Source organism: Enhydra lutris, unplaced genomic scaffold (genome assembly GCF_002288905.1).
Source record: "Enhydra lutris kenyoni isolate GAN:26980312 unplaced genomic scaffold, ASM228890v2 scaffoldscaffold26, whole genome shotgun sequence".
In the NCBI taxonomy this organism is placed as follows: Eukaryota; Metazoa; Chordata; class Mammalia; order Carnivora; family Mustelidae; genus Enhydra; species Enhydra lutris.
This window is the reverse complement of record NW_019154110.1, coordinates 12,872,823-12,900,104: the sequence shown is the minus strand read 5'-3', so window position 1 is coordinate 12,900,104 and position 27,282 is coordinate 12,872,823. Positions and strand designations below refer to the sequence as shown.

At 35.9% G+C, this 27,282-nt stretch overlaps 1 protein-coding gene across 3 annotated transcripts in view; it reads left to right on the top strand.

The window, feature by feature from the left end:
- LOC111151269 (mediator complex subunit 13) overlaps positions 1–27,282 on the top strand; it is a 104,061-nt gene that overhangs the window by 24,749 nt on the left and 52,030 nt on the right. For all 3 annotated transcript variants that reach the window (XR_002640847.1, XM_022509144.1, XM_022509146.1), the window contains exons 4-9: positions 8,580–8,725; positions 9,502–9,699; positions 11,331–11,525; positions 12,279–12,441; positions 12,627–12,737; positions 24,980–25,663. Coding sequence is in view for 2 of the 3 variants with exons in the window: in XM_022509144.1 (XP_022364852.1) it covers positions 8,580–8,725; positions 9,502–9,699; positions 11,331–11,525; positions 12,279–12,441; positions 12,627–12,737; positions 24,980–25,663 (1,497 nt within the window). In the remaining variant the exon portion in view is untranslated. The remainder of the gene's footprint in view (positions 1–8,579; positions 8,726–9,501; positions 9,700–11,330; positions 11,526–12,278; positions 12,442–12,626; positions 12,738–24,979; positions 25,664–27,282) is intronic.

Below are 27,282 nucleotides of genomic sequence, written 5' to 3'. Positions count from 1 at the left end.
TGCTCTGTTACTCAACCTTAACAATTACAGAAGAACTGTGTCAGAAAAGAGGACATTCAAAGAAAGATAAGTACAAATATGACTATGCATTTCCATATATAGTAACAAAACTTTTGCATATACGCTTGTTTACTTTAGATGCCTTCTTTGAGAAAAATGTATGGAGGCTTAGGAGTAATATTTGAAAATCAAATATTTTTTCAGCTGGTACATGTATTTTTAACAAAGGGTATTAGAATCACACTCTTGATTTCTTTTTTTTCCTTGAAGCTGTTATATATAGGCCATACCATCACTTTGTTGAGAAATAGTACTATTTTCTAGCCTACAGGCTGACTGTATTCTCTCTAAATTATGCTTATAAAGCAGGTTTTTTTTTTCTTAGTTCATCTCTTTTTCTTTTTAGTACCTATCAAATATAACTGGTAATAATCAAATTACATTTTGACTTGATCTTTGTTCTCCAACTCTGTAAATTCATTAGGCACATTTTCTGCTTTCTAGATTATTTCAGGCAACAGTTCTTTTTTTTTTTTTTTTTTTTTAAAGATTTTATTTATTAGAGAGAGTATGAGCTGGGGGAAGGGGCAGAAGGAGAGGGAGAAGCAGACTCCTAGCCGAGCAGGGAACCCAGTGCAGGGTTTGATCTCAGGACTCTGGGATCATGACCTGAGCCGGAGGAAGACACTTAACCTACTGAGCCATCCAGGAGCCCCTTTGGGCAACCGTTCTACGATGTATTTCTCCATTATATAATATGGGTCACAATATAATAATTTCCTCATCACTTTTTAGTGTGTTATGTTCCTTGCTATCAATCATCAGGTCCCCAAACCAGTGCCACATACTTAGATTTTTGTCATGGTAGACCTTTTTTTTTTTTTTTTTGCCATTTTCCGTATTAGCCACTGTTGTGTAACAAAGTCCTGCCAAAACATGGAGGCTTAACACAGCAGTTATATATTCTCATTAATGTATCTGCTGGTCAGCTGGGGGTTAGCCAGTTTAGTCCACATTGTAAACTGTAGGTAAGTAAAGGTATATTTCATATGATTCTTGTGGCAATGAAAGAAGCATTGGAAGGCAATCCAGATTGTATAAGCATGTTTTAAGCTTCTGCTTGGCCAAAGCAAGTCACAAAGCAAGCCTGAGTCAAGGTTGGGGAAATATATTTCACCTCTAATGGGAGAAACTGCAGTGTTACACCTAAGAGCCTTAATGAAGAGAGGGTGAGCAAAACACAATTACAAAGCTACAGTAATCAAACAGTATGGTAATAGCATACAGACCAGGTAAGCCAGTGGAGTAGAAAGTCCAGAAATTAGTGTGGAAGAAAATGTTTGCAAATTATATATCTGATAAGGGGTTAATATCTAGCATGTGCAAATAACTACAACTCAACAACAAAGTCAAGTAACCCAATTTAAAATTGGGTGAAAGACTTGAAAAGATTTCTTCAATGATATAGGGATGGTCAATAGCATATAAAAAGATGGTCAACATCACTAATCAGAGAAATGCAAGTCATATCTGTTAGGATGGCTACTATCAAAAAAAATGAAAACTAACAAGTATTAAGATAGAGAAATTGTAACCCTTGTTGATTGTTGATGGGATTGTTAAATGATACAACCACTGTGGAAAACATTTATGGAGGTTCCTCAAAAAGTTAAAAATAGAACTACCATATAATCCAGCAGTCCTACTTCTAAGAGAATTGAAAGGATCCTTTTTGTTTTCTTTTTAGAATTTTTATTTAAATTCTAGTTAATTAACATATAGTGTAATACTGTTTTCAGAAGTATACTTTAGTGTTTCATCACATGTAACACTCAGTACTTATCACAAGTGCCCTCCTTAATACCCATCACCCACTTAGCCCATCCCCCTTCTCACCACCCTTCCAGCAACCTTCAGTTTGTTCTCTGTAGTTTAGAGTCTGTTTTATGGTTTGCCTCTCTACCACACACCCCCTTAATATGTTCTGCTTTTTAAACTCCCCATGTGAGTGAAATCGTTAGGTATGTGTCTTTCCCTGACTGACTTACTAGCATAATATACTCTAGCTCCATCCACCTTGTTGCAAAGGGCAAGATTTCATTCGGTTTTATGGCTGAGTAATAGATTCCATTGTGTATGTGTACTACAACTTTATCCATTCACAGTTGATGGATTTGGGGCTCTTTTCATAATTGGCTATTTGATAATGCTGCTGTAAACATCAGGTTGCGTGTATCCCTTTGAATCAGTTTTTGTATTTTTTTTATCCTTTGGCTAAATACCTAGGAATATGATTGCTGGGTCATAGGATAGTTGAAATTTTAACTTTTTGAGGAACCTCCATGCTGTTTTCCAGAGTGGCTGTACCAGTTTGCATTCCTGCCAACAGTGTAAGAACCTTCCCCTTTCTCGGCATCCTCACCAGCACCTGTTGTTTCTTGTGTTGTTAATTTTAGCCATTCTGACTGGTGTGAGGTGGCATCCCATTGTAGTTTTGTTTCTATTTCCCTGATGTTTAGTGATGTTGAGCATCTTTTCCTGTGTCTGTTAGCCATCTAGATGTCTTCTTTGGAAAAGTTTGTTCTTGTTTTCTGCCCATTTCTTAACTGGATTGTTTGTTTTTTGGGTGTTTGATTAGTTCTTTGTAGATTTTGGATATTAACCTTTTGTCAGATGTCATTTGCAAATATCTTCTCCCATTCTGAAGGTTGCATTTTAGTTTTGTTGATCATTTCTTTCATTGTGCGAAAGGTTTTTTTTTTTTCATCTTGAGGTGCCTGGCTGGCTCACTGGGTTAAGTTACTGACTCTTGGTTTGCTCAGGTCATGGATCTCGGTCTCGGGATTGAGCCCTGCGTCGTGCTCTGCACTCGCTCAGAAGGGAGTCTGCTTAAGGATTCTGTCCCTCCTGCCCCTGCCACCTGCTACTGCACCCTCTCTGTCTCTGTCTCTCTTATTTGTCTCAGATAAATAAATCTTAAAAAAAGAAAAAAAAAGCCTTTTATCTTGGTGAAGTCTCAGTAGTTCGTTTTTGCCTTTGTTTCCCTTGCCTCTGGAGATGCATCTAGTAAGAAGTTATTACAGCCAATGTCAAAAGAGGTTGCTGCCTGTGTTCTCTAGAATTTTGAAGGATTCTTGTGTCACATTTAGGTCTTCCATCCATTTTAAATTTATTTTTATGTATGGTGAAAGAAAGTGGTCCAGTTTCTTTTCTTTTTTTGCATGTGGCTGTCTAGTTTTCTCAACACCATTTGTTGAAGAGATTGTCTGTTTTCTGTTGGATATTTTTTCCTGCTTCATTGAAGATGAGTTGGCTATATAGTTCTAGGTCTGTTTCTGGGTTTTCTCTTCTGTTCCATTGATCTGTGTGTCTGTTTTTGTGCTAGTACCACACTGTCTTGACTATGGGAAAACGGGATCTTGAAGAGATTTGCATACCCATGTTCATAGCAGCACTATTACCAGTAGCTAAGAGGTGGAAACAACCCAAATGTCCTTTGATGGATGAATGGTTATGCAAGCTATGTTATGTACATAGTGGATTTTTATTCACCTTTTAAAAGGAGAGAAATCCTGTCACATGCTACACCATGAATCAACCTTGAGGACATTATGTAAAGTGGGAAAAGCCGGTCACAGAGACACAAACTGTATGACTTTACTTACGTGAGGTAGATCTAAAATAGATAAATTCATAGAAACAGAAAATATAATGGTGATTGCCAGGGGCTGGAAGAAGTAGAAGGAATTGTTGTTTAATGGGTATAATTTCAGATTTGCAATATGAAAAGTTGTGGTGATTTTTTTCAAAACAATGTGAAGGGGCGCCTGGGTGGCTCAGTGGGTTCTGCCTTCAGCCCAGGTCATGATCTCAGGGTCCTTGGATGGAGCCCCTCGTTGGGCTCTCTGCTCTGCGGGGAGCTTGCTTCCCCCCCTCTCTCTGCCTGCCTCTCTGCCTACTTGTGATCTCTCTGTCAAATAAATAAAACCTTTAAAAATATCAATTTCATAAAAAAATCAATTTCAAAACAATGCGAATATACTTAACATTACTGAACAATACACTTAAAAATGATTAAGATGGTAAATTTTATGTTGTGTTTTTTACCATGGTTAAAGAAATGAGAAAGAAGGGGGTGAAGAATTGGAACCAATAACTCAATTTTCTACCAATATTAAAGTTATAATTCTTTTTATTAAGGAATTTACAACTTGGCAGGGGAGTTCAATTAGTTAAATAAATAATAAGTGATAATAAATATTGGGATAAACATAGAGTATTATGGGAGCACGGAGATAATGTTTAAAGGAGTGTTGAAGTGGGGTGCCTGGGTGGCTGAGTCAGTTAAGCATCCAACTCTTGATTTTGGCTCTCATAAGTTCTGAGATCAAGCCTGGGAAGGACTTCTCACTCAGTGGGGAGTCAACTTGAAAGATTCTTTCTCCCTCTGCCCCCTCCTCACACTCCCTTGGACTCTCCCTCTCTCTAAAATAAATAAATCTTTAAAAAAAAAAAAAAAAAAAAAGGAGTGTTGAATGCTTAAGAAGTGGGGAGGAATTTGTAGTAAACAAAAGGAGGAGTTCTTGGACTAAGTACCTCTGCCTGGAAAGATTAGCAAGGATCAGATAACAAAGGGTCTAAAGTGCTGTACTATGGGGGGTTTTGTTGTTTTTTGTTTTTTTTCCTTAGGGCATTGGGCAACTGTTGATTTTGAGCCGCCAGTTACATGATCAGAATTAATTTTTAAAAAGATGCCTGTCAGCAGTGGAAAGCGAGAAGATAAATTAGAGATTTTAGTAGTTATTCAGAGCTTAAAAAGACAACTGACGAATCATGGGTATTTAAGAACTAGAATCAGGAGTTTAGGAAAAAAGAGTTGAGGATGATTCACTTTTCTAGCTTTGGACAACTATATAGATACAGACTTGATAAGAAAAGCAATGTTTGATTAGAAATAAGTTGCTCAGATACAGTATTTAGTGCGTACCTACTATGTGTCAAGGACCTATTCTAAAATCTGTGGATACAACCTTGAATAAAGAAGACACATTCCTCCTCTAGTAGAGCTTACATTCTGGGACAGCTATAAGAAAAAAGTAAATTAAAATTTTAGGTTACGATTATTTAGCCAAAGGAAACCTATCCCAGAATAGGAATTAAAGGACAATTTAAAGTAGGGTGATTGGTAAAATCAGCATCTACAAGGTATCTGAATAAAAAACCTAATGAAAGTGAACGTAGATATGTGGAGTGTTTCAGATTGAATAACAGTAGGTATAAAGGTCTGGTGTGTTTAAGGAACTGAAGAGAGGCCAGTTGAAAAGGAAAAGTAATAAAGGAAGACTTACTAGTAAGAGATGAGGTTGGAGAAGAAATAGGTATCTGGGGTAAGCTGATGTAATGTACCATGAGACATAAGGATAACTTTTGTATTGTTATCCAAGTTTGATTCTTTTCCACTTAAGAATCAAAGTTTGTTCATTATCTAGGTCTTGTTGAGACAGTCTCATAGATCCTGTACGTGGTTTTTAAATAGCACTAAACATAACAGTAATTAAGTGTGTATTTACTATAGTGCCATGTCCTTAGCCATAAAATACTTGTTGAATAAAGGAATAATACTTGCTTTCATCTGGTGGCTTAGTATATAGTTCATTTAGATTTGAATATAATACTAAGTTTAATGTAGAGTTCTTTTGAATGTATGTACATGTTCTGCTTTAAGCATTTGGAGTTAGGTTAACCTATGTTTTTGGTACATTTCCCCTGTTTTACAGTATGCGTGCCTTACCATTGCTGGAAAGCAAAGATAAAATTGTCTTTATTTTAAATGGGTATTAGAAGTGGTCTGCTTTTTGATGGACAGGTCTCAAAAAGTTACTAGTTAAGTCTCTTGATGATTATTTTAGATTTTACTTTATACCTAAGCAAATGTCTGTAGGCTTTGTAATTAGTCAACCAATAGCTGTTCCAATAGGATTGGTCTTTGATAAGTAACAAGTTTAATATATAATTTAATAAATTTAATAAATAATTAAAGTAATTTTATTTCATATTTTAAAACTATTTGGCTTTATCATTTATGGTTCAGTAAACCTGAAAGGAAAGAATCTATTGGCTAAATGCAGGGTGGTATCTTGGATTGGATCCTGAAACCGAAAAATGGTCAAGTGGAAAACCTGGTGAAATCCAAATAAGGACTGGAATTAATGTACCAGTGTTAATTACTTGTTTGATGGATATAGCATTGTTATGTAAGATGTTTAACTTCAGGAGAAACTGGGTTGGATAAAGGATATATGGGAACTGTCTATGATACCTTTGCAACTTTTCTGTAAATTTGAAGTTATTCAAAAAATAAGTTTTTTAATTTTAATTTTAATTTATTTATTTTTAAGGATTTTATTTATTTATTAGAGGGAGAGAGAGAAAGAGATCACAAATAGGCAGAGGCAGGCGAGGTGGGGGTGGGAGCAGGCTCCCTGCTGAGCAGAGAGCGCCTGATGTGGGGCTTGATCCCGGAACCCTGAGATCATGACCTGAGCCGAAGGCAGAGGCTTAACTCCCTGAGCCACCGAGGCGCCCCAATAAGTTTATTAAAAAAAAAAAAAAAAAAAAGGGGCAACAGAATCTGTTGGGGTGGGGAAAGATATAGTAAGCATTGATTAAATAATTCATAATTTTTATAAAAGATTGTATATGCATTTATTTGAGAGGGAGAAACAGAGACTCCCTGCTGAGTGGAGAGCCCCAAGCAGAGCTTGATCCCAGGATCCTGAGATCATGACCTGAACTGAAGGCAGATGTTTAACCAAGACTGAGCCACCCAGGCACCCCAAGATTCATAATTTTTAAAAATTTAAAAATAATACACTTAAAGCAGTATAGAATAATATAAATTTCGAAAACCTAAAGATCCCTGCTTAATTACTTTAGTCCCATTCCCTAGAAGTAACCAGGTTTAGTTTTCCATCTTTGTGTTTTAACTTTTTTGCTTACTACTTCTAGTGGTTATTGCCATAATTACAGAGGTGCTTATCCCTCTAGACCTTGATCTATCAACTTTAGACAGTATCTACTGATTCTTTACCATGAAAGATAAGATTGGTTTATTAGTGATAGTATTGTCAGTTTTTCTGTTGGTTATCTCTTTAACTTGAGAGATAGCTTAAATTTCAGTTTCTTTTTTTTTTTTTTTAAAGATTTTTTTTATTTATTCATTTGACAGATAGAGATCACAAGTAGGCAGATAAGCAGGCAGAGAGAGAGGAGGAATCGGGCTCTCTGCTCAGCAGGGAGCCCGATGCGTGGCTCGATCCCAGGACCCTGGGATCATGACCTGAGCCGAAGGCAGAGGCTTTAACCCACTGAGCCACCCAGGCACCCCTAAATTTCAGTTTCTTAATATTTCTATCAACTTCAGACAATCTGTTGGCTCCCTGATATATATAAAGTGAAGAAATTCTCAGCTCTGCAGCACTCATCACCTCTTTCTGACATTTTATTTTCCCACTTTTGTTAGCTATAGTATTACTTTTACTGTAACTTATTTTTTTTGTGCCCTTGTCCAGAAATAATTCAAGAGGGCTTATAGATAGATAACAACAGTATTTTGACTTATAATGGTTATGTTTTAAAGAACTGGTTCTTTAAAACAAATTATTTTTTTTTCCTCCCTTAAGATTTTATTTATTTATTTGGCACAGAGAGAGACAACGTGTGCACAAGCAGCGGGAGAGGCAGGCAGAGGGAAAAGGAAAAGCAGACTCCCCACCGAGCAAGGAGCCTGATAAGGGGCTCGATCCCAGGACCTTGGGATCATGACCCATGCCAAAGGCAGATGCTTAACCAACTGCACCACACAAGTGCCCAGGACAAATTCTTAAAATAAATGTGTGGAGAAGAAATAAGAGAAATGGATTCTTCTTAGTGTACAGTCTTCTCTTCTGGGCCATTTGACCTGTCTGTATTTTATTCTGAGGATCTTTGTGCTTTCCTTCTGGGAACTTTTATTTTCTCAGCCATATCTAAGTTTCATAAGATGTTCTGCTTTGCATATAGCTTGGATTCTAGGATGCCTTCAATTGTAAGATCCTTCATTGCTTTAAAATAACTTACTATTAGGGGTGAGAGGAGAGCAGTACGTTAAATGCTTGACTGATTGAATGTAGCCCAATTTTAGAAATAATAAAATGAGAAGATATAGTTGCATTTAATTTTTTAATTATAAGGGAAAATAAACATTAGGTCATCCTTAATTCAATTGCATACCTAGATTTTTTATATATTTTGGTGGATGTATTATAAGGGTATGTGTGCGTGTACCTAACTTGTTTACTGGTTCCTCTATTTGCAGCTTTTTCTACTATAAACAGTGCTGTTTTTTTCTTTTTCTTAAAACTAAATCTTTGCTTATATCTGTGACTTTTTTTTTTTTTTTTCCTTTCAGATGATGAAGTAGAATTTCTGGGTTAAAGAGATGTGTATTTTTTAGTATAACTTTTTAATAAAGAAAAGCAAGTTAACTTACATTTTCGCTATTAATCATCACTAAAATAAAACTTTTTCTTCTTTATTAGTGAACACTTGTCCTGCTCTTTCACCTTTTTCTTGCATGGAGATAGCAATGTTTGTACCAGTGTGGAAATTAACCAACATCAACCAGTATACCTTCTTAGTGAAGAGCATATCACCCTTGCTCAACAGTCTAATAGCCCATTTCAAGGTAGATTATTTTACTATCTTAGATATTTGATCTCTTATTGTTTCAAGAAAACTCTTACTGCAATTGGTAATTTTAAATTTTGGTATTAATGAAATTTCCCTGTTCTTTAGCCTAGCAATTACTCTTTTTTCCTGTTTTAAGTCAATGAAATAAGCTTTTTAATACAAATATTATTTTTAAAAATTCTTGTACATGAATGATAACGTATTTTAAAATGCTCTTTTAAATAGCACTTAGCAGATATATATGTTTATGCTTTCAAGGTCATCTTTTGTGTCCAGTCATGTAAGCCATTTTTAATGTTGGTACATGGGGATTTTGATATTTACATGAAATTGCTGATTGGTTTTTAAAGACTGACAGTATGTTCTTGTTTTAATTTTAACCCTAGTATTTGCTTTTTAAAAATTTACATGGCAGTGCATAATGAAAGTACTTAGATTTATAGATACATGCACGCACACAGTTTTTCCTTAAGTTGCTTTTTCTTACTGGAAATCAAGAGAACTTGAAGGATATACATAACACCCCAACTCATGTTGAAATTCTAACCATGTGAGATACTTTGGGTGAACAAAATTTTAAGATTTTATAATAAATATTGTGCTTTATCTTCACAATAGTGAGGTATAATAAATTTTTCTCTGAAATGACTGTTAATATGAGTTTCCTTTTATTTTTTAGATTGCATAATTACTTTGTCAAACTATTCATTGTGATCTTACCTGGTGTACCAGTCTTTAGTTACTTACTTGATGTTTCTTTTGGGTTTCTAGTAATCTTAAGCCCATTTGGACTAAATGGCACTCTCACAGGACAAGCATTCAAGATGTCTGATTCAGCTACCAAAAAACTGATTGGTGAATGGAAACAATTCTATCCTATCTCATCTTGCTTAAAGGAGATGTCTGAAGAAAAACAGGAAGATATGGATTGGGAAGATGATTCTTTAGCTGCAGTAGAAGTTCTTGTTGGTATGGATTCTGAGTATTAAATTTAAGGGGAAAGTATGTAACTGTATGTTGCTTAGATTTTGTTGAATGATAATTCCAATGCCTTAGTGCCTTTCAGCATTAAACATGTATTTCTTTGTTTTCTCCTCACATTACATAAGGGCTGCAGTATGATTGTGGTTTGGCTCCTCATATCTTGTCATTCTACAACCTAGGTTCAGTGATTACCCACTCTCAGGGACATGCTGTTCTTAAAGACCAGAGGAATAATAAGTACTGAGTGTAACTATGTAAGTGTATTTAAAGCTTCTGCTAGGATATAATGTATGTTACATCTGCTTACACTGCATTAGACAGAACTAGTCACTTTGTCATGCCAAAGTCATTGGGGCAAGGAAGTATATTTCACCTAGAGGTAAGCATGCTAAAGATGGGAAGAAGATAACTGTGAATGAGTAACATTTGGAAGCCGGAAAGTTGACCACCAGTGTTGTGTAGTATTTTAACATTCGGTAAAACTTGCCTCTGATAACTTTTAGAAGGTAGAAGATACACTTAAGAACTCATGGCTTTGATCTGCTCTGCCCAGGTCAGCTCTTTTCATATTGACTCTTCTGTATGGTTTTCTCATTCAGGGACCCAGATTAACAAGGTAAACTATATTTGGGACATGTGCATCTTGAGGGAAAGGACAGGAATAAGAGAGGCTGGACTGATCGTGAAGCACATTTAAAGCTCCTGTTGGGATCTGGTTTATATCACATGCGGGTCACACAGGCAAGCCTAACAATGGAGTGAATAGGTATTCTCCATATTAGAGAGATGGGGGAGGTGTGGGGAATGTATAATTGAGCAGATAATTAGGATTAGAATCTGCAGCAGTGTTTAATGGAATCATGTGGCAATATATGAAGATTGCCTTTTTCACTTTTTTTTTAAATAAAAAGAATACCAGTATTGAATTTTAATAAATGCATTACTACCAGGGTAGTTGTGACAAAACCAGAAACAAAACACAAACATATATTAAGCTTTCATAAAAAGACGTATGAAGAAGAAAGCAGAAAATGGTCCTTAATTCTAGTGTCCAGATTACCTTTGTTAAACTTAAAAAAATTTAAAAGTATACATTATAGTTTTCAGCTTTACAAATAAAGATTTAAAAGTAATATACACTCATGGTTAGAAAATCCAAAAATGAAAAGGGAAAGCTGCTTGCTTCTCAGTATCTCACTGAAGGTAACCATTAAAGGTATTAACAGCTTCTCTTAGTTTCTTCCAAAAAACCTTATGCCAAAAGGGGCATGTATTTATAAAAATTACATTAAGAGGGCGCCTGGGTGGCTCAGTGGGTTAAAGCCTCTGCCTTCGGCTCAGGTCATGATGTCAGGGTCCTGGGATCGAGCCCCGCATCAGGCTCTCTGCTCAGCAGGGAGCCCGCTTCCCTTCTTTCTCTCTGCCTGCCTCTCTGCCTACTTGTGATCTCTGTGTGTCAAATAAATAAATAAAATCTTTAAAAAAATACATTAAGTTTATTTAATTAAACAAATATAATCATATAAACTTTTCCATTACAGTACTTTTGAGTGAAACTAATCCCACTATAGTCACAGTGGTAATTTATTTTCCTGTCCATTATTTTTTCCTTTCAGCTGGTGTCCGAATGATCTACCCAGCATGCTTTGTTCTAGTCCCTCAGTCAGACATTCCTACTCCTAGCTCTGTGGGATCCTCTCACTGTTCAGCTTCTTGCTTGGGTGTCCACCAAGTGCCTGCTTCCACAAGAGATCCTGCTATATCTTCAGTTACTCTTACACCACCTACATCTCCTGAGGAAGTCCAAACAGGTATTGTATTAATCTGTTTCATTAACACTAGTTATAAATCTGTTGTAATTATTTTGAAATAATTTCAGACTTACTGAAGAGTTTCCATGTATAATACAAAGAACTCCCTCATCCAGATTTCCAAACTGTTAGCATTGGTTCCATCACCCTCTCTAGATGTATACATTTATTATCATTGGTCTTTTTCTGAATCATTTGAGAACAAGCTGCAGACACAATGCCCCATTACGCCCACTGACTCAGTGTTTTTCCCAAATTTAAGAACACTCTCCTGTATAACTACCATTTAATCCTCAAAGTCAGGGAGTTAGCATTGATAGAACACTACCACCAAGTTTACATCCTCTGTTTGGATTTTTTGCTTTCTGTATTTTTTTTTTTTTTTTAAGATTTTATTCATTTATTTGACAGAGATCACAAGTAGGCAGAGAGGCAGGCAGCGAGGATGGGGGAGGTAGGTTCCCTGCTGAGCAGAGAGCCCCATGCAGGGCTTGATCCCAGGATCCTGGGATGATGACCTGAGCTGAAGGCAGAGCCTTTAACCCACTGAGCCACCCAGGCGCCCATGCTTTCTGTATTTTAAGTAAAGTAACATGCTTTTTGCTTCAAAATATATGGAGACAAATCAGATAACTGTGGAATACACTGCATAACAAATTAACAAGAAAAAAAAACCCAAGCCCAAACCCAAATAATGTTACTTTAAAAGTACTTTTATTCTCCTATAGCCTATTCTTTTTTGTTTGTTTTCAGTTGATCCTCAGTCTGCCCAGAAGTGGGTCAAATTTTCTTCAGTGTCTGATGGCTTCAACTCTGATAGTACTAACCACCATGGTGGGAAAATACCCAGAAAATTAGCAAATCATGTGGTGGATAGAGTTTGGCAAGAATGCAATATGAACAGAGCACAGAACAAGTACGTGTTTTCATTTTCAAGTTTAAAATATTGCATGTTGGTAGTTATTTGCACATAGATATTTAAAGTATAGAGTCATTTGTATGACTTTAAAAGTCTGACTTTTGAACTTCAATTTTAATGCTTAATTCATGGTTATAGAAAACCTTATGATTTCTAAAGAATTTTATAATTTCAAATCTTAGGAGGAAATATTCAGCTTCATCAGGTGGTTTGTCTGAAGAAGAGATACCTGATAAAGTAGCATCCTGGGATTTTGTTGAAGCCACACAAAGAACAAACTGCAGCTGTTTGAGGTAGTTTTGCTTTTTTTTTTTTTCCCCCTGTTGATGAATGTCTATATACGTGGGTGTGATAGTGTCTTATGCTGTTGAAAAGTTAGGTCTCACTTCGAGCTAGCTTAACCTAAGCACAATTTGTGAGGATTTTTTTTTTCAAAAGAAAATTTTGAGGGGAAAAAAAATTCAGTGACTTGGAGCTGATTATAGAAGTACATACAAATGTGTGCCATAGTCTTTACACGGTTACCAGAGCTGAACTGTGAAGGCTTGGTTTTACAGCTAAATAAAAGAATTTTATACCAGAGTATAATATATGTAGTATCTATAAGGTAAAAGACACGTAAGTCTCTTGAGAAAAGAGTTCATAGATGGCACTGTGCCTGAGAAATTTCTTCCATAGGTTCTCATCAAAAAGGTGATAGATGATATACTAGATGAAAATTTCTACAGTCCTCCCCCCCCCCGCCCCGCCCGCTTTTTAAAGATTTTATTTAAGACAAACCATGAGAGACTGGACTCTGAGAAACGAACTGAGGGTTTTGGAGGGAAGGAGGGTAGGGGCTGGGTGAGCCTCATGGTAGGTATTAAAGAGGGCATGTATTGCATGGAGCACTGGATGTGGTACATAAAGTAATAAAGAAAGAAAAAAAGTGTCAGAAAATATGAAAAAAAAAAAAAAACCCAGCAAGTAGTAGTCAATAATTTTTTTAAATAAAAAATAGCTACCTACCCTCAAAAAGAAAAAAAAAAGATTTTATGTATGTATTAGAGAGTGAGAGAGGGAACACAAACAGAGGAAGTGGAAGAGGGAGAAGCAGGCTTCCTGCCGAGTGGGGAGCCTGATGTGGGGGCTTGATCTCAGGACCCTATGATCATGACCTGAGCTGAAGGCAGACGCTTAACGACTAAGCCACCCAGGTGCCCCTTGCAATCCTTTTTATAGTAAATAGGGTATTAGGTATTGCCCAGCAATTTCTTTTAACATCCTTTTGTGCAAAGTCTAGGGAAATGTTGAAATAAGATTCAGAAGGAACGATTCTACAAGGGATTGAAGCTGCACTGTAAAAATACAAACTTTCTCATAGCCTATATTGGTTAAAGATTAGTAGAAGAATGGATGAACTTGGAATTCTTTGGGCAGTTGTATTTCTGTATTGGAGACTTTGAGATTTGGTTATCAGAGGCATTTGGATTATATTGCCTAGATTTTATTATTTTATTCTAAAATGAAAGGTAGATCATATGCTTTTGCAGTCTTGTAAACAAATAATATCCCTGACATCCCTTACCAGAACTTGTGAGCTAATAGCTGGTTACTCTTTTGTCACAGATGTGAGCCAAAGGAATGGAGTGCATGTATGTTAGGGCCAAGGTTTTTCTTATATTAGCTTTGTTTGATTGAATACAGTGATAGAGGGGCACCTGGGTGGCTCAGTTGGTTAAGTGGCTATCTTTGGCTCAGGTCATGATCCCAGGGTCTGGGATTGAGCCCCTCATTGGGCTCCCTGTTCAGCTTGGGTGGAGTAGGGGAGGTCTGTTTCTTTCCCTGCCTCTGCCTCTACCCCTGCCTGTGCGCGCTCACACTCTTTCTCTCTCTCTCAAATAAATAAAATCCTTAAAAAAAAAAAAAAAAAAAAAAAGAATACCGTGAAAGACTCTCAAGTGTTCTGGTTTGTTTTTGTGTAGGTTAAATGTACTTACATAGATTCTTTGCATTAGAGACTGTATAATTTTTTGAAGTCTGACAACTATGTTAAAAACTCGTCTGTTGCGGATAGATTGGAATAAAAATTTGAATAGATTAGCCCTTGTTTAATAGTTTAAAATAGTTTAACACCATAGCCATTTGGACAGAGGCGACCCAAACCTAATCTTCAAATGTAGAGCTCCATGACATTATTTGAGACCAGAGATCAGCAGCTATGATCCATTGGCCAAATTTGGCTCACTGATTGTTTTTATATGTCCTGTGGGCTGAGAATGATTTTTACATTTTTAAATCGTTGGAAAAAAATCAAAAAAGAATATTTTGTGACATGTGAAGCTTGCATGAAATTCAAATTTTAATGTCCATAAAGATTTATTGGAACAGAGTCACATCTGTTCATTTACATGTGAACTGTGGCTGCTTTCACAGAGTTGAGTAGTAGTGGCACAGACTACATGGTCTCTGGAGCCTAAAATATTTACCATCTGGTCCTTTGCAGAAAAAGTTTACCAGTTCCTAGTCTAAAATCAGTAGAATGCTTAAATGAAATTAGGCTTTTCTTTCAATATTGGCATTTTTATCAAGCAACTCTTCTTCTTTAGTTCCTAACCTAGATTTTGTTTTGTTCTTTTTTGAAAGATGCAAGTTTTAAGTATATTTGTTTAAAATGGTTTTGCTTATTTATTTTTAAGATTTTTTTTTTTTAGTTTTAAAAGTGTTATTTTTAAGATTTTTACTAGAGGATGAGCAAGGGGGAATGGCAGAGGGAGAGAGAGAAGACTCCCCACTGAGCAGGGAGCCTGATGTGGGGCTCGATCCCAGGACCTTGGGATCATGACCTGAGCCAAAGGCAGACATTTAACTGACTGAGCCACTCAGGAACCCCTAAAATGGTTTTAGAGGAAGACCCTCAAAGTGCATATTGGTAAACATAAGTTTAAGTTTAAATTCTTGGTTTCTAAGCTGAACTTTTATTTTTCAAAACTTACTGTGTCTCATATTTCCAGAAATTCCTCCCAGGTATAGAGAGATTTGATATAATGAAATTTTGTATAATCTATACATGTGACTGACTTTGGTATATTTGCTCCTCTAGGAAGTAACAGTGTTTCTAATAATTTACTCCCCCCTCCCCCCATTACTGCATTTTGTACCTCTAATTCCTCCTTCACTTCCCTCAAATCAGGTTCTCTTAATTCTTAAATAAGGCTTAAAATAGATGTTGAGCCACCACGTGTATCATCTGCTGCCATAGAACATAGGAAGTAGGGCACACATTTGATAACTTGACTGTGCTAGTCAGCCAGTTTGCTGTCAGATCTCTCCTGCTTTTTCCCTGCTCTGTTCTGTGTTGCAAGGGATTACATTTCCTAGGGTCCTTTGCTTTCTACATGTGTTTGTTGTTGCCCCCACCCCCCAACTTTATTGAGATATCATTGATAAATAACATTGTGAGAGTTTAAAATGTACAACGTGATTATTTGATTAGACCAGTCTGCTTTTTGGATTTGGCAATGGTAGGTGCTAACGGAAGATTGGTGGGTGAGATGAGGAAAGAAGCCAGCATATTTCTCTACCCCTTTTTTTGAGCCAACTCCAGCAGCAGTTCTCTGTCCTATTAGTGGCCCCTTCTTCCATGGTCCAGTTTACCACTGAAGACATCACACTGTGGTTCTAACACCATCCCAAGCTTCTTTGATCTGGTGATACTATTTCGTTTTACTACCCTTTTAGTTCAAGAAGTCACGGAAGCTCTCTGCTATTGGTAATCTGTGAGTTGCCTCAATTTCCTCTTTTTTTTGGTAACGGATTCTCTATAGTAGATTTCCTCTTGGTAAGACACAGGACTGGACCCTGAACAACATGTTGATTTCTCTTAGAAATCAATTTGAAGAAAAAAATGCATAGTTATATAAGCAATTTGAATGAGTATGTAATGTATGATTTGAAGATTTAAATTATACAAATAGAGCTGAAGTTACCCTTGACCACTATCAGTCTCTTTCCAAATGCTACTACTTTTCCCTAGAATTGACTACTGGCCAATTAGGTATTATTTCCATAGTTTTTCTGTAATTCTGTGTATGTCTTTCCTCTCAACACAAAAATATGGTACGGATGTATTTGACAGCTTATTTTTTTCATTTAATGTGCCTCAGATCGTTCCATTCTAGTTACTTGTAGATCTGCCATATTATTGTTAAAAACTTCTTGGTATTCCACTGAAGTACCATAGTGTATATAATCATTCTGGGTTTGATGGACAAATAGGTTGTTTCCAAAAGTTTTTGTTTGTGTTTACTTTTAAAAAAATAATACTTCTAGGACTGTCAATTATTTATCAGACTTTTTTTGAACACTTACTCTATGATAGATGTCCTAAGCTCAAATACAGTCATGAATACGGCTCCTGCTATTATGTATCCTATACAGTAATGGGATAGATAATTATTTAAAATAAGAATTTTTAATCTTTAGATTTTTAAGAGTGGTGAGTGCTAAGAGGAAAAAAGTTAGGTGGGTGATGTGATACAGAGTTGTGCGGGGGGGAGGCTATTAAATACTTGCAAATTCAAAAAGATCCTACCAACTTTATTCCCACTTTTTATATAAGAAGTGCTGGTTTTTCTTGTGCTTTCACCGATCTGAGAACAGTCCTTAAAATTAATTTTTTGCTAGTAGAGTAAATGAAAAGCATAAAATTGTTTTAAATTGGCTTTTTTCAGTTATTAATGAGATTAAATATTGCATATTTATTGAAATTAAGCTTTAGTGTGATAGTGTTCTTAAGAAAATTAGCTCTACGCAAGCTATATAAATAGAAAGTGATACAATAAATTTCAGTTGTTAACATTAAAATATTAGGAACTTTATCAATAGGAAAACAAATCTAAAGGAATCTTTCTGTTGGATTTTGCTTTAAGAACACAACTTCTTTTTTGGGACAATTCCCCAAATTAGTTGAGTTCTTTTATGAAATTCACTTGTTTTTTATAAAGGAGACTAGCTTCCCCCCCCCCTTAAGATTTATTTATTTTTAGAAAGGGAGAGAGAGAAGAGCGGGGGGCCTGACATGAGGCTTGATCTTGGGAGCCTGAGATCATGACCTGAGCTGAAACCAAAAGTTGGAAGCTCAACCGACTGAGCCAAGTTCCTCTAGAGGAGACTAGCCTTAAGGAAAGTGTTCATACTGTGTATTGTGTAAGACTGATAAATCTACAGACCTGGACCTCTGAAACAAATAATATATGTTAATAATAATAAAAAAAGGAAAGTGTTTATATAGAAGAAAGGGGCTGTGATTTAATGTTACCAAAATTTTAGACAGCCACTGCTCTTAGTATATGTACCAAATTAATAGTTTCTTATCCTGATAAAAGGGTAAATGAATCTATGGCTGTGTACTTTTCACATCCCTTATATACTTGGAAAATAACCTAATAGTTCCCCTCAGATTTTTAGAGATACTGTATTTCCTTAGTGCCTTGCATTACTTGACTAATCTTAACTTTTGGTCACATCACTCCTTTACACTCTTAAAAATTATTGAGGATCCCAAAGTGCTTTTATTTTTGTGGGTTACATCTGTTTACATCTATTTTAGTGAAATTTTACTAATTTCTTTAACTTTTTTTCTAAAGATTTTATTTTGACAGAGAGAAAGAGAGAACGGGTAGGGGGAGCAGCAGGCAGAGGGAGAAGGAGAAGCAGGTTCCCCACTGAGCAGGGAGCTGGATGCGAGACTCCATCCCAGGACCTGGGATCATGGTCTGAGTCGAAGGCAGACGCTTAACCCGACTGAGCCACCCAGGCGCCTCATATTTTAGTTAAATTTTAAAGTTCTATTTAATTTATTAAAAAAACCCCAATAAACCCAGTACACATTAACATGAATAAGAGACTTGTATAGAAATCAATTGTGGGGGCGCCTGGGTGGCTCAGTGGTTAGAGCCTCTGCCTTCGGCTCAGGTCATGATCTCAGGGTCCTGGGATCAAGCCCCGCATTGGGCTCTCTGCTCGGCAGGGAGCCTGCTTCCTCCTCTCTCTCTGCCTGCCTCTCTGCCTACTTGTGATCTCTGTCTGTCAAATAAATAAATAAAATCTTAAAAAAAAAAAAAAAAGAAATCAGTTGTGTTTTGTGAAGCAAACAATACTGGAAGAGTGGCATTGTTGTACAGTTCTGCAAATCTCTTCAGTATTGAGCTTAATAGAAGATACCCAGATTCTCATCTCCTTCTGCAATCAGTCTTCTGTGTATGTTGTCTTAGTTGAAGTATGTGAAGAAAATCCAGCCTCACATAGCTATGCAATTGGAAGAGGGGAAGAGTTTATTTTAATAGCTTTATCAGGTAATTGTGGATATGCTTTGATACTACACCAAAGTTTGACAAGTGGTGGTTTCTAAAAGATTAGTTTAAATGTATAATCTGAAGCCATATTAATCACATTCCTGTATTCCATAATAACTAGATGAATCTTTTACTTATGCGTGATTTGGAAAATTCATCATTTGGTAAATATGAAGTCACTGAATTATGTGGATTCTTGAATGTTAACATATTTTGTTGTATGGTATAAAAAATTTGCATTTGTTCATATTACCAGTGATCTCATTAGAAAAGTCCTTTTAATATTGGAAAGTTGTGAAGCTTATTGTCGCATATAAAATTTCCAAATTCTAAGTCTTGCTTAAAAGCTCAAATTTAATTATTTGTTTTTCCTTAAAGTGATAAACTCCTTTTGTTCATTTTTGAGACCCAAATAACCACGTCTGCCAGATAACCAAATCTAGGTAACTAAGGTTTATCAGTTAATTATTAGTGTATTTATTTATTAAAAATTTTTTTTTAAAGATTTTATTTATCCATTTGACAGATCACAAGTAGGCAGAAAGGCAGGCAGAGAGAGAGGGGGAAGCAGGCTCCCCGCTAAGTAGGGAGCCCAATGCAGGGCTCGATCCCAGGACGCTGAGATTATGACCTGAGCTGAAGGCAGAGGCTTAACCCACTGAGTCACCCAGGTGCCCTAATTATTGTTTTTTTAAATGAAAACAGTGTTCTATGAAAAAAATGCCTAGTTTAGCTTGCAACTCAAATATATAATGACTTTCCCTTAAATCAGCCATTGTTTTTAATATGTGGCAGAAATGCTTTATGTGTATTTCCTTTTTTTTTTTTTAATGAGTTTTTGTTTTTTAAGTAAACTCTATACCCCAGGCAGGCCTTGAACTCATGACTCTAACTGAGATCAAGAGTCACATGCTCTGCCAACTGAGCAAGCTGGGTGCTCCTCCTATTTCTTTATGTAGAATATGAAAAGCTGTATATGCAAAGATTGAATTTAATAAAGATAACTTTTTTTTTTTTTAAGATTCTGATTATTTATTTATTTGACAGAGAGATCACAAGTAGGCAGAGAGGCAGGCAGAGAGAGAGGGGGGAAGCAGGCTCCCCACTGAGCAGAGAGCCTGATGCGGGGCTCGATCCCAGGACCCCGAGATCATGACCTGAGCTGAAGGCAGAGGCTTAACCCATTGAGCCACCCAGGCGCCCCTAAAGATTACTTTTTTAATCTTCAGAAGGATATTCTTAAGTGAAACTGACTTTTAAAAAAATTGAGTATGTTAGTAAAGAACATAGCACTTCTACTAATAGTATCACTGTCTTGATTCATGTTTGGTTGCCAGCAGTTTTACTGTCCCTTGCTTTTGTAACTTCATTGTAAATATCACCATAATGAAAAAGGCAAATAATGGGGGTGCCTGGGTAGCTCGGTGGGTTAAAGCCTCTGCTTTTGGCTCAGGTCATGATCCCAGGGTGCTGGGATCGAGCCCCGCATCAGGCTCTCTGCTCAGCGGGGAGCCTGCTTCCTCCTCTCTCTCTGCCTGCTTCTCTGCCTACTTGTGATTTGTCTGTCGAATAAATAAAAAAAATCTTTAAAAAAAAAAAAAAGGCAAGTAATGTCTTGATGCTATTATGATAATGGTTTGAACTCCACAAACAACCCTTGAAAGAGTGTGAACCATATTTTGAGGACTTTTGTAGTAGACACTAAAATATTTGAATAGTTATTAAATGAATAAAAACTGTCATGATATCTACTAATTCTTGCCTTCTTCTGTTTTGTTTTTTTCCTGTGTTTTTTTTTTTCCTTTGCTTTCCTTTCCCTTTCTTGCTGTTATTGTTGACTGTTGTCCTTTTTTTCTTAACCTGGCTTAGAAGTTACTCTATTTTAATTCTTCTGTAAGTTGAATCAAACATTTATTGCATTTGTTTTCTGTCAAATTGAAAGTTAATCATTATGTCTGTTTTCCTTATTGCATTGTGTTCTGTCAAATCTAAAGTTAATCTTTATGTCCATTTTCTTTATGGAACAGACAAGGACCTTTGGACATGTTAATCTTGCGCCAGTTATTTTCTGTGTTGTTGTTTTTTGCATTTTAACTCTACCTTGTTCTGTTGGGAAAATTTTCAAACATGCAGAAAAGTAAGAAAATTGGACTGTGTACTTTTATGTAGCAGCCATCCATATTTACTTACTACATTTACTTCATTTAGACCTCTTCTACTGAAGATTTGTTTTTTTTTTTTTTTTTAAAGATTTTATTTATTTGACAGAGAGAAATCACAAGTAGGCAGAGAGGCAGGCAGAGAGAGAGGAGGAAGCAGGCTCCCTGCTGAGCAGAAAGCCCGATGTGGGGCTTGAACCCAGGACCTGGGATCATGACCTGAGCCGAAGGCAGCGGCTTAACCCACTGAGCCACCCAGGAGCCCCTTCTACTGAAGATTTGTAAAAATTTTAACATTTTATTGAAGTTGATTCATCTAAAATGATTATTTTGACATACCAGTATAAAATTTTGAGATACTTGACATCTTTTTTTTCATGTCTTCAAAAACTGGTTTACATTTTACACTTGAAGCACATCTCAATTTGAACTAGACACATTTTGAGTTTCTAGTAGTCACATATGATTGTAGATATCATTGTTAGACAGCAGAACTTTAGAAATAGAACTAGGACTAATGACTGGAAGATACACAAAAGGGAAGTTTCCATTTAGCATAAATTATTTTTTAACAGGGTGCCTGGCTTGTTGTCTGGACTCTTGATCTTGGGGTCATGAGTTTGAGCCCCACACTGGGGATAGATTACTTAAATAAAATTTTTTAAAATTCTTTTTTAACAACTGGAGCTATTTAACAATGGAATGCATTTCCTTATAAGGTAATGTGGGCCTTGTCATTGAAAGTATTCAAAGACAGGATGATCAGAGAAGGGATTATTCTACATTGGAATAAACTACTGCTTGTTTTTTAATGACCAGTTTTTTATTAAAATTTTTTTAAATGCTAAATTTGAATAATTCAAATAATGCATATGAAATAAAATTAAAAACTTAATTTCCTCTCCTATATATGTCTGCAGATTTGCCTACTTTCTTTCATACAAATGACATCATGCTATATATACTGTTCTGCAGCTTTCTTATTTTGATTAACAGTTATCATGGGTATTTTTCTATGTTAACATATATGGACCCTCCTCTGAGTTAAGTTTATACTACTCCATAATACTGTGAAGATGTAATACTTTATTTGGGCATTCCCCTATGCTGTACTCTTGGCTGAAGATTTTTTTTTTAGAGATTTTATTTATTTATTTGAGAGAACGAGAGAGCACTAGCAGGAGGGAGGGGCAGAAGGAGAGGGAGAAGCAGACTCCCCGCTGAGCAGTGAGCCCCATGTGGGGCTCGATCCTAGGACCCTGAAATCATGACCTGAGCTGAAGGCTGGCGCTTAACGAGCTGAGCCACCCAGGCACACCTTGCTGAAAAATTTTAAAGCAAATACTAAGTATCATTTCACTCCTTCAGTACACAACTCTAGTAATTTATTATTAATTATCTATTAATATTTTATTATTTTCTTACATAACTGTAATTTCATTATCACACCTAATAAAAAGAATAGTATTTTCTTAGTATCATCTCATACCGTCTACAGATTTGTCTCTGAAATATCTTTTTGTAGTAGGTTTGTTTTGACAAGGATCTGAACAGGAAGTTTACATTTGGTTAAGTCTTCTAGGTCTCCCTTGTAATCCCCTACACCATTTTTATGCCATTGACTCTGGTTGGAAAAGCTATGTCAGTTATCCTGTGGAATGTTCCACATTCTGGATTTCTCAGTTTGTCATATATATTATAACCTATACTTTAAGTGTGTCATTTAATTTCTTCCTTTATCCCTTGCATTTCTATAAATGGAAGTTAGTTGTAGAGCTGTGCTGTCCAGTTCTAGCCACTAGTGGCTATTTAAAGTATGTGGATTTAAATACACTTAAAAATTCAGTTTCTCAGTTGAACTAGTCACATATCAGGTCCTCAGTAGCCAAATAGAACATTTCCATTATTACAGGAAGTTTTGTTGGACAGTGCTGATCTAGAGGCTTAATGTATTCATGTTTAATTTTTAAAAATTTTTAAATTTTATTTTTGAGAGAGCAAATGTGTGAGCTGTGGGTTGGGGGAGAGAGAGAGGATCTTAGGCGGGCTCCACGCCCAGCACACACACCCTGACACTGGGCTCAGTCTCAGGACCCTGAGATCTTGACCTGAGCTGAAATCAAGAGTCAGATGCTAACCCACTGAGGCACCGAGGCACACCTCAGGCTCAAAATATTTGAGGAGAGTACTCCGTAAGTGGTGCTGTGTTGTTTTGTATTGTGTCACATCAGAAGACAAATGTCTGTTTGTTCACTTTTAATAATTAGTTGAGATTGAGGAGGTGATGATCAGCTTTGACCCCTCATTGTAAAGTTGACCATTTTTACTATGAATAATCTCTTTTTTCTTACTACTTTGGCTAAAACTTTCAATAGTTATTGAATAGAAATATTGAATTAATATTTTTGCTTTGTTCCCAGTTGTAGGGATAAATTTTTCAGTCTTTTATCATTAAGTATGATATTAGTTGTTTCTCATAGATGTCCTTTATCAAATTAAGTTTAGTCTGCATTTTGAACCTTCTTATAAAGAATTATGTGTTGAATTTTGCCATATGTTTTTCTGTACTTTTGGAGATAACTATATGGTTTTCTCTTTTATTCTGTTAATGTGATGAATAATACTGATTTCTGTTGAATGTTCTACCTTCTATTCCTGGGACAGCTATCGTTTGGTCATGATGTATTATACTTTTATAAATTACTGGATTACTAATATTTTGTTAATGATTTACATCTATATTCTTGAGGGATATTATTCTGTGATTTCCTTTTCTTATAATGTCTTTGATTTTGTTAACAGGTTAATGTGGATTTTTAATGATGTCTTTTTGACATAATCCTAATTTTCTTCGATAACTTTCATGCTTTTTTCCCCTTATGCATATAATTATGTCCTAGACTCTGTACGGAGGAGTGTTCAGCATGTTCCCTGAATAGAGAGGGTTCTTCAAAACACCTACAATTGCTTTTTCATACTTTCTGGTTATCTCTGACACAACAAAACAAAATCTAATGAATACTGAATGCTTTTACTTTATATTCCTCCACATTTTTTGCTTAGTTTCTTAGTTTAAAAAATACATTATATACATCATTGTCAGTTGAATTTAGAAATCTCAAGGTGCACAGTATTTTTACTACACTTAAATCTTAAACTCTGAACAAAATTACTAGGTGTTTAGGTATATAGTTTTAAGTTTTTCAGTTTCAGAATTCCTTCACATTATGAGGAAAATAATTCTTTTAGTCAATTTCTTTTCTAGTTAGCTGATTCTTTAGTTTGTAGTGGTAAGACTTGGGAGAAGGAAGGTAGGTGCTGTGTGTGGTCCATCAAGCTGTTGCAGTGTGCTATCCAGAATGATTTAACTTCATTTCTGTAGAATAAGTTTTTTGGCTGTTTGCTATAGGATTGTAGATGATGTTTGAGCTCAGCCAAGCCAATGATTTATAACAGTTATTCTGAAATATCAGGTACAATCATGAATGAATGAGTTTCAGATCTTTCTATACTCTTTTATCTTAAAATAACTAGAATTTTATCTCTGTGTATTCACATACTAAAATATTTAGGTTGTGCGAGGCTCCTGGGTGGTTCAGTTGCTTAAGCATCTGCTTTCAGCTCAAGTCATGATCCCAGGGTCCTGGGATCAAGCCCTGCATCGGGCTCCCTGCTCAGGAGGGAGCCTGCTTCTCCCTCTCCCTCTGCCTGCCTCTCCCCCCTGCTTGTGCTCTCTCGCTTTCTCTGACAAATAAATAAATAAAATCTTTAAATAAAATAAAAACTTTAGGTTATGTAAGGTAAATCATCTTTGTTATCTGATCACATAGTTATTAAATGAGCAGAAGATAATTGGCTCTTATAAATCTTTCTGAAGTTCGTAGTTTCAGGTTGCTGAACAAAGTATTTTTTTCCGTGTAAATTCAAATAATTTACTTTTAGATTTATATGTAAAAAAACAAATACATGAATTGTCTAATAGTGTTAACTTGCGTACTTTGATGTAATAGCTATACTGTAACCATTCTTCTAACTTTTTAGGCACAAAAATCTCAAACCAAGAAATCCTGGACAACAAGGACAGGCACTGTCTTTAAGTCAGCAACAACAAGTACTTCCTAAGCACAAGACCAATGAAAAACAAGAAAAGAGTGAAAAACCACAGAAACGCCCCTTGACTCCTTTTCACCATCGTGTATCTGTTAGTGATGATGTTGGCATGGATACAGATTCAGCTAGCCAAAGACTTGTGATCTCCGCTCCAGACAGTCAAGTGAGATTTTCAAATATCCGAACTAATGATGTAGCAAAGACTCCTCAGATGCATGGCACCGAAATGGCAAATTCACCTCAGCCACCTCCACTTAGTCCTCACCCATGTGACGTGGTCGATGAAGGAGTGACTAAAACACCTTCAACTCCTCAAAGTCAGCATTTTTATCAAATGCCAACACCAGATCCCTTGGTTCCTTCTAAACCGATGGAAGATAGGATAGACAGTTTATCCCAGTCTTTCCCAGCTCAGTTCCAGGAAGCTGTAGAACCTACAGTGTATGTTGGTACAGCAGTAAACTTGGAAGAAGATGAAGCTAATATAGCCTGGAAATATTACAAGGTCCCAAAGAAAAAAGATGTAGAGTTTTTACCACCTCAGCTTCCAAGTGATAAATTCAAGGATGATCCAGTTGGACCTTTTGGACAGGAAAGTGTAACATCAGTTACAGAGTATGTATTTTTTTAATAGTCGCTATTTATAATTTAAGGGTAGAAATGATGTAAGTTCTTGATACTAGGACTCCAGAATTGGTTTCAGGGTTGGATTTATAATAATAATCCTTTAAGTATTCGTTTTGCATAACTTCTTTAGTGTGTTTTTTTCCTCAGGGAACCTCTTTATTGTGAAATATTAGTCACAAAAAAAGTGGAGAAAATAATAGCCCTTATCCACCTACCAACTTCATGGTTTTGCATATAATTAGAACTACTGTGTACAATTTTTCTTCCTCCATTTTTCCTTCCTCTGTCCTAAATTTGGTATTTATATCATTTCTATAGATGTTTTTATACATGTAGTTCTAGTTAGTTCATTTTAATTGCTTTATAGTGTTTCTTTGTTATGAATAATACATAATTTATCTACTTTTTTAAAGATGGACATGTTATTTTCAGTGTTTTTCCAGTTACATAGGATGTAGCAGTAAGCTTTTTTGTACATATTTCCTTATGTATTTGTATAAAATTTCTCCAGGGAATGCATTTAAAAATGGAATTGCTGGGCCTTGGGGTCATTGCCAGGTTGGCTCTCCACCTATACCAGTTTACATCTTCATCAACCAGGAGAGTATGAGAATGGTATTTTCCTCAGTGTTTGGTATTACAAGACTTTTAGTTTGGCTAATCTTCTGTATACAGAATGGCATCTTAATTCTCTTAATATGTGTTTTCCAGATTCCTAACAAGATTAAGCATCATTTAAAATGTTCACTGGACATTTAGATTTCGTCCTTTGTGAACTGTCTATAGTCTGTTTTTCTTTCACTTTTCCCCCCAATTCTTTGCATGTTCTGGCTATTAATCTTAGTTACATTTGTTACAGATATCTTCCTCCATTCTGTGGATTGTCATTGTCCACTTTCTGTGTGACGTACTTGGGGTGGGAAGCTTTTTTGGGTTGCCCTTTGTTGCCCATAGGTTGGGTTTGGGTTGCCCATAGGTTGCCCTATGTTACCCTGATTACATTTATATTTTGTCCCATAAATTTTTGCACTTTTATATATAAATTTTTCTAAAAGGTGAAAATCAACCAACAAAACATTAATTTCATTAAAAATGTCTGTCTTCTTACCAGTGCAAGACCAAATAGTGTGCAAAGGTTATTGTCAGCAAAAGTATTTAAGGTTTTGATTTTAGCTTAGAATTTTAAAATTTCAGAAGAATATGTGCAGGTATAGTGATCCTTGGTTGTCTTTATTGGGCATTTGCAGTGAGCTCGATCAGTTTGAATTCTTTTTTTGTCCTTCTGGGAAGTTTTTATATCCCCCCCCCCTTCTCTATGGAACCTCTGTAATTCATATGTTGGATTTCTGTATTTTCTTTCATTTCCCATGCATTTTTTCCTTTGTATTCTAAGAGGATTCCTCAAATTTCTTCTAACGCTTTCTTGAAGCCTTAATATTTATTGCTTATGTTTTCTTATTTCTAAACTTTTTAAAAAATAGCATTCCCTTCTTATTTAATGTTCTATAATTTTTTCTTTAAAATTACTTTATTTTCCTTTTTTAAATAATTATTTCTTCATACACTTATTTTTTTCTTTTTTGAGAGAGATGTACTGAGAGGGTGGA